This window comes from Meriones unguiculatus, chromosome 11 (genome assembly GCF_030254825.1).
Source record: "Meriones unguiculatus strain TT.TT164.6M chromosome 11, Bangor_MerUng_6.1, whole genome shotgun sequence".
NCBI lineage: Eukaryota > Metazoa > Chordata > Mammalia > Rodentia > Muridae > Meriones > Meriones unguiculatus.
In genome coordinates, this window is record NC_083359.1 from 110989671 (window position 1) to 111006167 (window position 16497).

The following is a 16497-nucleotide window of genomic DNA, read 5'->3' on the forward strand; positions in this document are numbered from 1 at the left end:
CCTTTCTAAGGGATGCAGTGCACGCCACAGCGAGGAGGCACTCGGACACCGTGCCACATCCCGCCACAGCGTGGGACGACACTGAATGGACCGTGGCCAGTTGGTAGTCTTCCTGAGCGAGCCAAAATCCTTTCTTGTTCATATTACATACAGGTAAAACCAGGATCTAGCCTGGCACCAAGCTCAAACAAAGGAGTGGCAGAATAAATGGTTAGCTGAAAGATGGCAGTATATACATGGATGCATGGATGGATGGATGGATGAGGATGAAGATGGCAGTATATACACGGATGGATGGATGGATGGATGGATGGATGGATGGATGGATGGGGATGAAGATGGCAGTATATACATGGATGGATGGATGGATGGATGGATGGATGGATGAGGATGAAGATGGCAGTATATAGATGGATGGATGGATGGATGGATGGATGGATGGATGAGGATGAAGATGGCAGTATATAGATGGATGGATGGATGGATGGATGGATGGATGAGGGTGAAGACGGCAGTATATACATGGATGGATGGATGGATGATGGCAGTATATAGATGGATGAGGGTGAAGATGGCAGTATATAGATGGATGCATGGATGGATGGATGGATGGATGAGGATGAAGACGGCAGTATATACATGGATGGATGGATGGATGGATGGATGGATGGATGAGGATGAAGACGGCAGTATATACATGGATGGATGGATGGATGGATGGATGAGGATGAAGACGGCAGTATATACATGGATGGATGGATGGATGATGGCAGTATATAGATGGATGAGGGTGAAGATGGCAGTATATAGATGGATGATGGAGGATGAAGACGGTAATAGATGGATGAAGATGGCAACATATAAGTGGATGGATGGAGGTTGAAGCCAGCAGTATTTAGATGGGTGGGTAGCTAAGCTTTCCCAAGTGTTGGGATTTAACAGACAGAAGACAAAATCAGCATCAGAATGTTGAGCTTTTGAGGCACTAATGTGAAAATCTACCCCCTTCCAAGTCTCAGGTCCTACCTTACACCTTAGAAAAGGGTGTGTCCCCGAGAGTGCAGACAGGGCATCACTTCAGGGCTCATGACCCGCCACCTGCTTACACTCATGCTGCCTGCCCGGCCTACGAGAGCATGCCGCTAACAGCGCTTCCTGCCATGCTTACGGGATAGTGTGAGTCTATCCAGTCCGTCAGATCTGTGCCCAGGCTACAACCAGCATCAACCACAAAACCAGATCCCCACCCCCACCTTCTGAAGTTTGTCCTTCAAACCTCCTTCACAAGGGTCAGAGCCTAGCCACAGAGAACACCCTGGCAATGGCCCCATGCACCATGGTCCGCTTTGGCTCACCCTGTGCTGAAGGCACAGACGCCCCTGGCAGCTTAGGCGTGCGTCCTCAGAGTGAGGACAAAGCTTTGCTCAGCACTCCCAACAGATCAGACCACATCACCACGAAACCGCTCGGAGAAGCCCCACCTGGGGGTCAATCCGTACTCAAGTGTGCGTCATGTCCCGGTACGTCTTATCACAACTGCAGTAGGTACCGTAACAAATAAATACAAATTACATAAGGAAAACATACATATATGAAATCTCCCCATAAAGACAAAAATCATACACTCCATCCAGTCCAGAACTTCCTGGTGGTGAAGGCCAGGGGCCCTTCTCCAGCTTCACCTCACCAGGCAGGCACTAGAGGAGGGAGAGGAGCAGCTTCCAGGACAAACAGCAGTGCACACAATTCTGACACTCCTCAGAGAGAGGCTGCTCCCCCGCCAGAGGGCCAACCCCCAGGACCAGGCTCCTGCAGTGAGGGCCTGAGCCATGGGGCCAAGACTACCCAGGCCATTCTCCAGCCAGACCACAGCAAGAAAAACACGGCCCACACCAGGCCAGGCTTCTCGGAGCTCCTACAGGGTCATTCTAGTTCTGAGGGCAGAGAACACAGTGTTTCAGGTGGTGGAGAGCCACGGAGGCATGAGAGAACAGAGGCGGCTGTGAGCTGCGCCCGCAAAGTCCAACCATAACAGGCGCACAGCCAGAGCGCAGCCATCGCTGAGCCTCCTTCAGGCTCCTCACAGAGCCTGGCAGAGACCCAGAGGGGGCCTGACCTAGAGGAAAAGCATTTACTCTCAGCCAAGGAGCTCAAGGGAAAGCTTTATTACTGTATTATTTTACATGACCAAGGACGGGAGAAGGAAGAGGGGGGGAGGGGGAGGAGGTGAGGACCATGTTTCTGGAAGTAGCCCGCACAGGGAGGTGGCGGGCCGCAAAGGAAAAGATCTGCCCTGGACAGAGGTGGGCAGCACTGTTCAGGAGCCAGGGCTGCGACCGGAAGCCAGCTGACGCCTGTCCCAACTGCATGCCAGGTTTCTTGATGCCCCGAAGGACAGCAAAGTAGACACAGCTGTGGCCCAAATTTTCCACCCTAAAAAAAGCACCAGAAACAACCCTGCCAGTGAAGGCCCAGGGGAATGCTCCGTCCAGGTGGTGAGAGGCTGGAACCTAAGAGGCCAAGGCTGTGGTCCAGATTCACAGAAGGGCCAAGCTGGCTCTCACAAAGAAGCCCTGTGGCCCAGCCACACACAGATCTGCCAGCCACTGCCTCACAGTGCAGCCTGTGGGCACAGCAGGGTGAGAACACAGACCACTCAGCTCTCACTCTGCCTCCTTCCAAGGAAAACGCAAAGCCCTCCCCTCCAGCACGGGGTGATGTGGGTTCCCGAGGTTGAGCTGAGCCTGCCTGCCTGTCCTGCCAGGCCTGACAGCACCACACAGGAAGCTGAGCAAGGGAGGCCCATTCCCAAGCCAGAACTGCAGAGCCACCTCCTGGGAGGCCTCTGCCTGCAGAGCTGCCAGCACGCCCACTCCCTGCCCTGTGCACTTGCTGCAAATGGGGTAGCCACCACCACGCTAGGCATGGCTCAGTGATCAGCACTGCTTCACCTCTGACTTCCCAGTCAGCTGAGACCGCCAAGGAATCTAGAGCCCAGCTACCATACTGCTCAACACTAAAGGTGTGTGTCTGCGTATGTGTGTCTGCTATCCCTGTGCACCCACAGGAATGTGCACACAGGTCAGAGGTCAAGCTTTCCTCAGGAGCCATCCACCGTGGCCTTTTTAAGACAGGGACTCTCACTGGCCTGGAGCTTGCTAAGTGGGCCTGGCTGGCTGCCAGTAACTTCCTGGGGTCCATCCGTCTCCAGCCCCTTGTTGCTGGCGTTTCAAGCCTCACCACGCCTGGCTGTTCTGTATGCAGGTTCTGGGGGTCAAACTCAGATCATCGTGCTAACACAGCAAGGATGTCGTCCACAGTATCTCCCCAGCTCAACTGCTGTTGCTTAAAAGATTTATTGTTGTTCTACATGTATGAATTCTGTGTTTGTCTGTGCATGTGTGAAGCCAGACAAGGGCAACAGATCCCCTGGAACTGGAGTTCCAGACCACTGCTGTCTTAGGTGATGACATGGGTATTGCTGTGACGAAATCCCATGACCAAGGCAACTTCAGAAGGAAAGGGTTTGTCCAGCTCACAATCCCACAGCACTGTTCATCACAGTGAAAGTCAGATCAGGAACCCAAGCAGGGCAGAAACCTGGAGGCAGGAGCTGAGGCAGAGGCCATGGAGGGGGCTGCTCACTGGCTTGCTCTGCCAGCTTTCTTACAGAACCCAGGACCACAGCCCAGGGATGGCCCCGCCCACAATGGGCTAGGTCCGCCCCCACTGAGCACTAGTTAATAAAATGCTCCACATCTTATGGAAGCATGTTCTCGATTGAGGCTCCCTGATCTGGTAACTCTAGCTTGTGTCAAGTTGGCATAAAAATAAAACCAGACAATACGATTGTGAACCACCATGCGGGAACCCAGGTCCTCTGGGAGGGAGAGCTCTTAACCGAGGAGCCGTCTCTCCAGGCCTTGTCTCCACTTCTTAGTAATACTTTCCACTCCCTCCTGAACTGAGTCAGGCCATACACATTCTCCCAAGCAAGCCTTTCTAGAACATTCCATCGGGATGTGCTTAGGGAGACAATCAAGGTTAGTCCACTCACTCTGAAACCCTTGTATCCGATGATTTTAGAAAGAACCTTGGAGGAAGTCAATACCGGTAAGATGAGAGGCCACCATCACCTGAAGTATCGCTTTGGCTAACCCCGTCCCAGGCTTCCCCACTGGTAACCCCGACTCTGGATTCAGAGCTCAAGCATCTTCATCAAACCCAAAGGAGAAAGAGGCTTAAAAGCAAATGACAATGGACTCGTACCTTCTTTGTGAGCAATGTGGCCAACTGAGACACAGCCGCATGGCCAAGGAAGAGCCACAGCAACCTCCGCCTCCCCCATTCCAGCCAGAAGCTCCACTCAAAGTCAGTCGGGTCCTAGGATGGGAAAACAGGAGATGGCGTCACCAGAGGGACTGTGCGACAAAGCACCTGCAGAGAAAGCCGCTGGAGTCCAGATTCTGTCAGCTGGCCTTTACCCACGTAAAAGCCCAACCTTGAACTCTGTGTCCCCTCCAGCCTGGCTGGTCTCCCCACCATTGTCCAAATTTTCCTTCCAACTCAGAGTCTTCATGGACACCGAATCCTCCAGGACAGAGGCCCACGTTGTTAGCCCATTTTCTGAGAGATGACACAGAGGCTGAAGGGTTTCAGCCCACATACCCAAGGTCACACCGACGGCAGGGAATGAGCTCAGATGATGTGTTAGGAACTCTTCTGTTGAGAGCTCACTTGGGGCTTACAGAGGGTTAGAGTCCATGAGCATCCAGGAACAGAGGATGGCAGCAGAGGCAGCCATGGCAGCACGGAGCAGAGGCTGAGAGCTCTTGATTCACAAGCACATGGGAGAGAGAACAGGGAATGGCAAAGGCTTTTCAAGCTTCAAAGCTTGCCCCAGTGACACCTCCTCCGACAAGGGCATGCCTCCTAATCCCTCCCAAGCAGTCCTCCCACCAACTGGAGGCCAAGCCTTGAAATATATGGGCCTGTAGGGGCCAAGACCCTTCCTCACCAATCAGATGTACATTAGACACCCAGTGTGCCGACAGAGGCTCAGTGGTACTAACTCTGTATTTATATTTATAGTCAGCATGGTACCTGGACAAAGAAATGACCTGCTTTCATATCACCCTGCAGAAACAGAATTATGCTGTCTGCCTCTTCTGCTAGAGCAGCTCCTGGTACCATGTCCCAGGTCGGTGAGGCATCCACAGGAGCAGGCATGTGGACATGAGGAAATTCAGCGAAGCCAAACATGGAACATGCAAGTGACTGGCTGCCCACACCATGAAGCATGGTCAGAGAGCAGCTCAGCAGCACTGGATAGTCAAGGCTTCCTGTCCAGCTCACGTGGGTGCGGGAGGGGCCTCCCCACAACTGCAAAGGGTGGACATCCCCCATTCTCCTGCCTTTAAGGGTGGACATCCTCCCCGTCTCTGCAAGAGGATTCAGGACCCTGGACCTCAAGTGGAAGTGGAGGAAAATATCTTTAATTATACCGTGTGGTGGTTTGAATAGGAATGGCCCCCCATACACTCAGGTGTTTGAATGCCTGACCCACAGGAAGTGGCACTATTAGACGCTGTGGCCTTGGAGGAAGTGTGTCACTGTAGGGGTGGGCTTTGGAGTCTCAGAGGCTCAAGCCAGTTCACTTCCTGCTGCCTGACGATCTGTAACTCTCAGCTCCTCCTGCACCATGTCTGCCTGCACAGAGCCATTCTTTCCACAAAACAATAATGGACCAAACCTCTGAAACTGCAAGCCAGCACCAGCTAAATGTTTTCCTTCACAAGATGTCATGGCGTCTCTTCACAGCAATAGAAACCATCTCCTGAGGTGTGCAGCTTCCTTTCATTCGTGCGTTCACAGCACAGGGTTCGAAGCCAGAAGCCAGCAGATGCAGCGAACCCACCCCCACTTACAAAGACCACAAAGGGGGAGCCCACAGGAAGTCTGCACGGAGGAGGTGAGCTCTCCGGGTAGACCTGGGCTCAGCCCGTTCCTGGCTGGACTCTCCAAGGCTGTGTGCTCTATAGAAAGGAGACTATTCAGCTCCTAGCTTGGAGGGTCAAGGTCCCGGTACCAAAAATCCTGAGAACCTCGGGGTGAGGCTGCAGGAGCACGTGTGACTAGGGAGGTCACGGGGCAAAGCCACATGTGGGCGACAGACCCCGGACCAAGCTGCTCCCTTCTGAGGACACTCCCTGTCCTGGATTTTCTGCTGTGATGACCACCGTGACCAGGGGAAGGGGCAGGTCTACCTCATCTGTCATCAAGACAGCTCGGCAGGAGCTTGAATCGAGGCAGGGAGCAAGGCCCCTGGCTGGGCTGCTTCCAGACTCTCACCCAGCCCAGCCCCCACCCCCAGGAGCAGGGCCACCTACACAACGACCAATCAAGAAAAGGCTACAGGTCTAGGCAGGACGCCCTGAGCTCGGTCAGCTGAGGAAAGGAAAGCCAGCCGCAGCCATTTAAGAACGTGTGGGTGTCCAGCTTTCACATGTGTCTGTCCACCCAAGGCCGGGGGAGTGCTGGATGCCCTGGACCTGCAGCAAGGACGTGGGTTCTGGGAATCGATCCAGGTCCCGTGCAGGAGCAGCTGGTGCTCGGAACGGCTGAGCCTTCCCTCCAGGCCCAGAGCCTCACTCTTAACCACCCTTCAACACTGACACACTGAGAATCAAGCTTCAAAATCCTCTGGCCGTATCCAAAGCATAGTGGAAGCACGTGTCTAAGAAACACTAAATTACAGCATGAATTTAGGAACACGAACATACATACACTCATGCATACATGCATCTAGACACAGACACACACATTTCTCAACTGGAAAAGCACCGGCAGTGTTTTCGCTAAGACATTTAGAGAGAAGGGTTGTAAGTCACGGATGAGGCCATTGTGAAAGTTGGGAGTCACAGCCCTATGTAGTCAGGAGAGCTGTGGGGTGCCACCATGACCTCAGCACCCAGCGGGTACAGGAAAAGGCCTTGAGGTTTCCTGGTTCATAGCAGGCCACATGGCGGCCATGAGGGGGCAGAGCAGAGGTCTGGGTTACTGGTTCAGCCTCAGGGACTGGCTTGGGCTCTTTGTTTATGGGGACTTTATGATTTCTGACACCCTCAGCCACATGGCGAATGTGAGGCAAGCCTGGGCTACATGACATCCCGTCTCAAAGAAAACAAAAGCCAAAACTGCAATAGAACGACTACAGACCAAATTACAGACTCAGGGCTCTCCCAAACGTGCTGCTGCTTACACAGTCCATAATGCCAGCTCTCCAGACCACCAAAGAGACGGCGTGTGTCCATGACAGGGAAAAATAGACACCTGCAGGCCTCTGGGTGCCACAGTCTCTCACTCGGCCACTTACAGTCTGAGAATGTGGGCTAGCCAGTGAATCCGTGTATCTGGGGCCAGCCTGGGCAAGGCAGTGAGTTTCTGTGTTTGAGGCCAGCCTGGGCTAGGCAGTGAGTTTCTGTGTTTGGGGCCAGCCTGGGCTAGGTAGTCACAGTCTTCTCCACAGCAGTCACAATGTAAGGCCCCTAAGGCCTGTAGACCTGACTGACTGCTGTCCGTTCCTGTTAGAGTTCACGAAGGTGATGTAAACTCCCCAGTAAGCCGGCTTTTGTTATCATTTCCTGTAGGCGTGTAGTTATGTCAAAGTAAATGGGCTTTATCGAAGATAGACGGAACTCAAAGTCCCCATAAACAAGAGCACAAGCCAGTCCCCAAGACTGAACCAGTAACCCAGACCTCCGCTCTGCCCCCTAGTGGTAGCCACGTGATCTGCCGTGAACCAGGTATTTGTAGAACCTCAAAGCCACACTACTCATTTGCATACCCACAATTCCTTTCATATACTATAATCCTTGAAACATATATGTTTGAAATATGTCTATAGATTTCACTTAACATTTAGAGCTAAGAGACCTTAGCAGATTTCCTTATAGACAAGGTGGCTGGTGGCTCCTGGGAGGAAAAGTCACCACCAATGAACTGGGAGCTGCAGTTCTGACGGCCAGAGCCACACCACAAAGCCTTATACTCTGGTTTCTCTTCAGATCGCATAAATCTTTCGCCTTTTACTAAAGATTTCCGTGGAGAGGAACTAGTCTGAGTCTTTACTAATTTTTTGAGGCCTTGCTTTTCTGAGCCAAGGCTGGTGTGTGTTGTTTCAAACAAAGACTGGCCCAAGGAGAGACAAGGCAGGGAGAGGTTGTTCCTCCTGGTCACCTGAGTAACCTCTTTGAAAGGGTTTAAGAGGTTGAGGCATGACCTTGTTGGAGGAAGTGTGCCATTTCCCCCTACAGTCTGTCTGTCTCCCTGCCTATGGGTCAGGATGGAGAACCTCCCAGCACCCTGTGCGCGACCCTGTTCTCTGCCATGATGACAATGGACTGACTGTATGCCAGCCCCTATTAAGTGTTTAGAAAGTTGCCTTGGCAACAGTAATAAAAACTGCATGGTATTGGCATAGAAACAGAAAGGAGGATCAATGGAACCGCATAGAAGACCCAGAAATAAACCCACACACCTATGAATACTCGATATTTGACAAAGAAGCCAAAACCATTCAATGGAAAAAAGACAGCATCTTCAACAAATGGTGCTGGACCAACTGGATGTCTACATGCAGAAAAATGAAAATAGATCCATATTTATCACCTTGCACAAAACTAAAGTCAAAGTGGATCAAGGACCTCAACATAAAACCAGACACTCTAAATCAGTTGGAAAAAAAGTGGGGAACAGCCTAGAACTCATTGGCACAGGAGACAACTTCCTGAACAGAACACCAACAGCACAGGCTCTAAGAGCAACAATCAATAAATGGGACCTCATGAAACTGAAAAGCTTCTGTAAAGCAAAGGACACCGTCATCAAAACAAAACGACTGCCTATAGATTGGGAAAGAATCTTCACTAACCCTTTATCTGACAGAGGACTAATATCCAGTATATACAAAGAACTAATGAAGCTGAAAAGCAGCAAACCAAGTAATCCAATTAAAAAATGGGGAATAGAGCTAAACAGAGAATTCTCAACAGAGGAATATCGAATGGCAGAAAAACACTTAAAGAAATGCTCATCCTCATTAGCCATCAGGGAAATGCAAATCAAAATGACCCTGAGATATCACCTTACACCCATCAGAATGGCCAAGATGAAAAACTCAAGCGATAACACATGCTGGAGAGGTTGTGGAGAAAGGGGAACCCTCCTCCACTGCTGGTGGGAATGTAAACTGGTACAACCACTCTGGAAAGCTATTTGGTGCTTTCTAAGACAAATAGGAATAGTGCTTCCTCCAGACCCAGCTATACCACTACTAGGTATATACCCAAAGTTCGTTCAAGTACACAAAAGGGATACTTGCTCAACCATGTTTATAGCAGCTTTATTTGTAATAGCCAGAACCTGGAAACAACCCAGATGTCCATCAACGGAGGAATGGGTACAGAAATTGTGGTATTTTTACACAATGGAATACTACTCAGCAATCAAAAAGGAGGAAATCATGAAATATGCAGGCAAATGGTGGGATCTAGAAAAGATCATTCTGAGTGAAATATCCCAGAAGGAGAAAGACAAACACGGTATATACTCACTTATATAGACCTATAAGATATGATAAACATAATGAAATCTATACACCTAAAAAAGATAATCAATTGAGCGGACATGGGGCAAGATGATCAATCCTGGTTTAGAAAGACAGATGGGATGTGCATTGAACGTATGACAGGAGTCTGCTGAGCGCATCTGAAAGACTCTAACTAGCAGTGTTTTCAAAGCAAAGACTCATGACCAAACCTTTGGCAGAGTACAGGGAATCATAAGAAAGAAGGGGAGTTAGTCTGATGGGGAAAGGATAGGAGCTCCACAAGGACCAAATATATCTGGGCACAGGGTCTTTTCTGAGACTGACACTCAACCAAGGACCATGTATGGATATAACCTAGAACCTCCACTCAGATGTAGCCTGTGGTAGCTCAGTAACCAATTGGTTTCCCAAAGTGAGGGGAACAGGGACTATTTCTAACAGGAACTCAATGACTGGCTCTTTGGTCTCCCCACCCCCCAAGGGAGGAGCAGTCCTGTTAGGCCACAGAGGAGGGCTTTGCAGCCAGTCCTGAAGATACCTGATAAAACAGGATCAGATGAACGGGGAGGAGGTCCCCCCTATCAGTGGACTTGGAAAGGGGCACGGTGGAGATGAGGGAGGGAGGGAGGGACTGGGAGGGAATGAGGGATCGGGACATGGCTGGGATACAGAGTTAATAAAATGTAACTGATAAAAAAAAATAAAAAAAAAACAAAAACAAAACAAAAAAATAAATGTTTCTCAACAACAAAAAAAAAAAAGTTGCCTTGGTCGTGGTGTCTCTTCACAGCCACAGATCAGAGAGTAAGTTCAGGTGGGAGAAGGGGGCAACTGAGCGTCTCTCCAGTGGAAGGAGAGGGGCTGGAAGAGAGACCATGACACACACAATACAGTCCCCCTTCTCAGCAGAAGGCTCCAGACTACCACCGAGTACCCCACAGGCTGGTCGCTACCCACTTATACCTTCTTCAGTCCTCCAAACAGAGTATCCGTCTCCAGCTCAAATTCTTCGTCCAGTTCGTCTTCATGCTCTGAGAGGGAAAAAACACAAAACCCCATTATCACACCCTAACTGAACTGGGTGTAATAGCAGAAGCCCCAAAGACAAGAGAACCTGTCCTGCAGACCCAGGCGCAACTGCCCCAACCCTCTCCGCTTGGATAAAGGCTGCGAAGGGAGAGAGAGAAAAGTGCTCAGCACGGGGAGCGAGGAAGGCTGTGGGAGGCACAGCTCTGTAGAGATGGGCTGTCCACAGAATGGAGAACGGGTTCCCTGCGGGCCAGGTGTCCTCAGAGCCCTGTCCTCCTGGACAGCCAGCCACCGGCAGGTTCTCGGCATCTGTTCCTTATTGAGCAACTCTGAGCTGTTAGCTGGTTTTAGACTGTCCGGGGGAATGGCTCATGTGAAATCCCAGCACTTGAAGGGCTGCACAGGTATGGCATATTTAACCTAGATCAAAACTGGTGTGGCATTACTGAATTACATGACAGGAGCTGATGAGGTTATAAAAAGAATCATTTCTGAATAGTAAGCATGCTTACAGGGAACAGGACAACTACTGTGTCACATAACACAAACATGTATGTAACCACGCTGAGACCGTCTCCAAACAGCCACAGCAAAAAAGGAGAGGGCAGTTCTCGCAAGGCTGAGTGTCCTCCACAGTGAAGACTGATGTCACTGAGCCTCACACTCACCCCACTTCTGCCTCCCTGAGCTGGGATCGCAAGCGTGAGCCACACCCGGACAGACAAAGATTAGCTAAAAGCCCACAGCTGCAGATCGGTAAAGAGCAGACCTGATGCAGGACGCTGGCCTGCAGCAGTCCTGGGGACCCTGAGGGGACCCCTGCCTGCAGGGGAGGGAGCGCACACCTCACTCTTCCACAGCCTGTTCCTGTGACTCAAATGTAGCCCATCAAGTGGCTAGTACAAAAGGACAAGGGCTGTTATGCCTGGGACTCCTCCTGTGCCACTGAAACTGGAGCCTAGGAGTCCCCCACACCCCAACATCGCTGGGGACCAAGCCAGAACCCCCCCCACACACACATCACTGAGGACAGAACCTGGGAGCTCCCAGGCCACTGGGGACCTGCAGCCAAGACAACTCTCTGTCAAGGCCCAATTCCACTTCCCAAAACACAGCCTGAGAACGCTAGAAACAGAGCAATCTCCACCATGAGCCCCGATTATCAGTCTGCTCTTTATTCTCTCCCTTCACAAAGGCTGCATCAAATTCCCATCTACTTACTAAAGGCAAGATTTGCATTGTAGTCACCGCCACGAGCTGTTGTGTAAGGTGCTTGCTTAAAAGCACTCATTTTCCACTGTCACCCTACAAATACTGGCGGCAGTTCTGGGATAGGGTCCTTAGATGCCATTAGACACACACACACACACACACACACCAGTGTCATGCCCTGCTGTTTCTATGCATTTCAAAAACTCCAATCAGCTCCCACTGAGCCTATTTCCCCAAGAAGCCAGAGGATAGACTGTGTCAATCAACAAAACCATGGAAGGGAACGGAAAGGATGGGCTTCTAGCAACAGAACAATGGCAAGCAAGCACCACTCGAACACTCATAAGCAGATTGTGTCGTGGCAGAGACTTAGGTGATAAGAAATGGGTTTTCCATGACGCTGGAGGCCAGGGCTTCGCTGTGTCCCTCCCCCAGTTCTCTCTCAGAATGAAAAAGCGGCTCACAGAGAACCCAGTGAGCTCTGTGAATAGGGTGCAGAAGAGCAAACTGCAGGCAGACCTCCCAACAAGGAGCTTCTTAGGCCAATCAAGGGAGCCTGGGGAAGGGGGAGGGAGAGGTCGGCACCGAGGCAGGACAGAGACAGGACGAGGAAGCCAAGGCCCCGACACTAGAGGGTGCCCCTCTATGTACCATACCTAAGGCCTTTTTGCAAGATTTATTAAAGTATCCAGCAGACAGGACTGCAACGGCACTGTCAGTAAAGAGCCCGCTGCACACACACGAAGACCTGAGTTCTGCTCCCCAGGCATGTACAGCAGTGCACACCTGTAGACACAGCCGCAGAGAGTCTCTGGGGCTACAGACCAGCCAGCTTGGTCCACTCAGTGAGACCCTGTCTCAGAATTGTAAGGTGGACAGCGAAGGATGAAGACTCCACACTGCTTGCCATTTTCTCAACCACTGTGTTGCTGTGCTTGGTGTAATGGTCCAAAAGCTCTAGAACCAATACCAAAAGACACACCAGTGCAAGGCTGAACAGGGCTGGGCTGAGGGACTGGCTGGAGCAAGGCAGTGGCTTGTTCGTGAGTGACCGGGCATGGTCAAGCACATGAAGTCGCCTTTTAGCAGCTGGGAGCCTCGACTGCGAGAACACTGGAGACAGGCTGTCAGCCCTCCCAACCACAGGCAAGGCAAGTCCTATGCTGGCCCTACCAAAGAAAGGCCCCTTGGTAGCCCCGCCAACCTTCAGCAAGCCCCCAGGGCAAGGACGGGCCCCTTCCCTGGTGGAATAAGCTCTCTAGAGCCACCAGCCTGACTGCAAACAAAACCTCAAATCCTAACGCAAAGTGCTGCCTCCTCACCAAGCCCTTGGCCCCGAGAGGTTGGTGCATCGTATGAACCATGTAAAATAAAAGGTCTGCTCACAAGGCTCTGTGTCACGCTCTCACAGACCGTGATGGCCGAGCCAGCAGTCAAAGCAGGGAGAAAGCATGGCTGACTACAGCCGCCTCCAGCTCTGGAAACAGCTGAGACACAAACACAAAGAAAGTGGAGGTGGCGAGTCAATCAGAAAGCCTGGACCAGGAAAACGGCCTTTATCAGCAACAGTCTGCAGGTGAGTACAGAAAGGAAAACAGGTGAAGCGAAAACCCTTCTCAACAGAAAGCAGAATTCCACTCGTGCAAATGTCAGTAGCAGGAGGCTTCTGCAGAAAGGCACGGTTGGGAACTATGAGGGCAGCAGGATCTAACCCGGTGATGTTCATCAGAAAATGATTGCCACAGAAAAGCTCTAAGTTTAGCCAAGTCCAAACTTGGTTCCTTGAGAAAGAAAATAGACCTGCTAAATGTAAAAATCTGAACATTTTCTTAAGACAGGAAATGAGGAAAGTATCTAACATTCTAGGAAAAATGACATCTGACTGTAGGTGACACATTTGAAAAGCTCAGTGGCCTGGAAAAAGAAAAAATGCAAATATTCCAGTAACCCAGAAAGATTTGGGAATTTTCAATGAACCTTCTTTGGAGGGGACCTGGGCCTTGGAAAGCTTACAAGAGAGAGAAACCAAGCCATAGAGATTTCAGGTACCAGTTACGCTGTGTGCAAGAAGGAACGTACCCACTGTACCTGACAGGCCCAGCCGTGTCAAAATCTCCAGGGTTAAAACTGCGGTCACTCAGAAACTGGCTAGTCCATTTGTTTTGTTTCGTTTTTCTAAAACACCGTAGCCAGGGTGGGTGACCAGCTGTGGGCTGCTCCTGAAAACTTTATTCCCTTAAAATAACACTAGCAGGTTAAAAAAAAAAAGGAAATTACCATCTGATGAGTGCTGCAAGTGAATACAAGTCAACACTTACTACTGGCAGCTTTTTCTTTCCTGCGTTTAAGCATGTGTGTGTGCATGTTCACGTGTAGAGTGTGTGTGTACAAGTGTGTTCATGTGAGCGCAGATGTCAAAGGACAACCTTGGCTGAGGCCCCTTGGGAACACTGTCCACCTTATATGTTGAAACACCCATCCCCACAAAAAAAGAAAAGAAACACAACCAAGCCGGGTGAGGAGGCGCTCGCCTTTAATCCCAGTGCTTGGCAGGCGGATCTGAGTTCCCGGAAAGCCTGTTCTACAGAGCAAGTCCGAGGTGGCTAGAGCTATTTTACACAGAGAAACCCTGTCTAAAAACCAAGAAAGGAAGGGAGAGAGAAAGAGAGAGACAGGCAAGGCCTCTCCCTGGGCTGGAACCTGTCCCAGGTGACAGCAACTGCCGGTCAGCCAGCCCCGGGGACCTGCCTACTTCCACCCACGTACATAACCCATCTTCCCGTCATCCCTCAGAGAGGACAAACACACACCACCACCCTCAGCTTTAAAAATAGGTCCCGAACTCAGACCCTCCACTGAGCCACCTCAGACTGTCAGCCTTCCCTTTAAACACTCATTTATTATGGTTTAGGTGTACGAGTGTTTTGTCTGCATGTATGTAAGCACACTGAGTATGTGCAGTACCTACAGAGGCCAGAACAGGACACCAGATCCCATGGAACTGGAGTTAGAAATGGCCGTGAGCTGCCATGTGGCACTGGGAACTGAACCCAAGTCCTCTGCTAGGGCAGAAAGCAGTCTTGACCACAGTGACAAATCTCCAGCCCCAAGACTACCATCTTTGAAAGAGGAACTAGAAAGATTCTTTAAAATGACTTCTAGGATAATTAAGACTGCACAACCTCTCAGTGATGGCAAAAGCTGTGCAAAGATTTCATCCGAGGCCGCAGTGACCACAGGAGAGCAGCAGCTCACTGCTCCTGAAGCCCTGGTGGAGGAAAGACAGAGGAGTAGAACATCACCGCTAGCTGCAGAGACACTAACAGGACGGGGGTGGGGGGAGGGCTGCAAAGGCAAAGAAGTCAGTGGAACGAAAATACTGCAGCACATTGTTAGAATATAAAATAGATAAACCAACGTAAATATCTTTGCTATGTACCAGAAATAATCAAGAAGAAAATATAACTGGGATCAACCCATCCTAAAAGGAAAATGATCCAAAAATGTTATTCGTAAGGTTCTCAGAAGTCCAAGAACCTTAATTAAGGGAAACAAAAGCGTGAACACAGGGAACAAACCCAAGCCCCGGATGGAAGCCACACACTAAAGATGGCGGCTACGTACAAAGCTTCTCCCAGGCTCAGTGCGATCCCGAAAGGGGTGGGCCAATCTCCAATATGTCCCTGCAAAGAGAGACCAGGAAGACCTGAAAAGGAGCAAGGAGGGGGCTTCTCCCAGAGGCTTAGGTTGTTACGAAGCAGAAGCCTCGGAAGAGCGCAGCATGGTTCATGGTTCAAGTCTGACAAGCTCCTTACAGCAGGTCAAACACTACCCAGACTGTCCAGCAGGGGGCGGTGAGCAGTGTTCAGGGGGCCGAGTGTAAGGAGGGCAGGGGCATCATGGGACCCTGTGGTAGGAATGACCTTTGGCAGCCATCCTTGGTCAGGAAATGCGTCTTTGATCATAGCAAGCAGAGGCAGGCAGGCCTCCGAGTTTTAGGCCAGCCTGGTCTGCATAGCAAGTTTCAGGCCATCAGACTATCTAATGAGATCCTACCTCACAAAAGAACAAAAGGCCAGACAAGGTGGCACATACCTGTAAGCCCAGAACTTGGGGAGCTGAGGCAGGAGGATGGTCAGGAGCTCAGGGCCAGTCTGGGCTATAGAGAAGAACCCCATCTCGAATCACAAAAATTGGATAGAGGTGTACCTCACTTGCTATACTGCTTGCACAGTCCACGTGAAGCCCTGGGCTCCATCCCCAAAGAAAGACAAAAAAGGCATGGGCACATGCCTGTCCTCCCAGCACCTGAGAGGTGAAAAACAGGAGGGTCAGGAGCTCACGCTCATACACAGAAACTTCGGGGCCATTCGGGCTGCACAGGACCCTGCTTCAGACAAACAAAGAGATAAACAATTGTCTTTTAGAGTTTTACAGTGTGCGTGTGTGTGCATGTGTGTGTGTGTGCGTGTGTATATGTGTGTCTACATGAATGCATGTGCCCTATGAGCACGCAGCTGCCTGTGGAGGCCACAAGAAGTCTTTGGATCCCTGAAACTGGAATCACAAACAATTGCAAGAACTAGATGTGGGTGCTGGGAGCAAACCTGGGCCCTCTGACAAAGGGGAAAAACCTCCTGACCACT

At 50.8% G+C, this 16497-nt stretch overlaps 1 protein-coding gene and 1 non-coding gene across 5 annotated transcripts in view; one reads left to right on the forward strand and one right to left on the reverse strand.

Annotated features, from left to right (window-relative positions):
* Hhat (hedgehog acyltransferase) overlaps positions 1–16497 on the reverse strand; it is a 204030-nt gene that overhangs the window by 170912 nt on the left and 16621 nt on the right. For all 4 annotated transcript variants that reach the window (XM_060364950.1, XM_060364948.1, XM_060364947.1 and 1 more), the window contains exons 3-4: positions 10574–10641; positions 4270–4383 (exon numbers count right to left, since the gene is read on the reverse strand). In XM_060364950.1, the coding sequence (XP_060220933.1) occupies positions 4270–4383; positions 10574–10641 (182 nt within the window). The remainder of the gene's footprint in view (positions 1–4269; positions 4384–10573; positions 10642–16497) is intronic.
* Positions 8047–8161, forward strand: LOC132646637 (U5 spliceosomal RNA). The gene has a single exon (XR_009584886.1). It is a non-coding gene; the product is annotated as a U5 spliceosomal RNA (small nuclear RNA).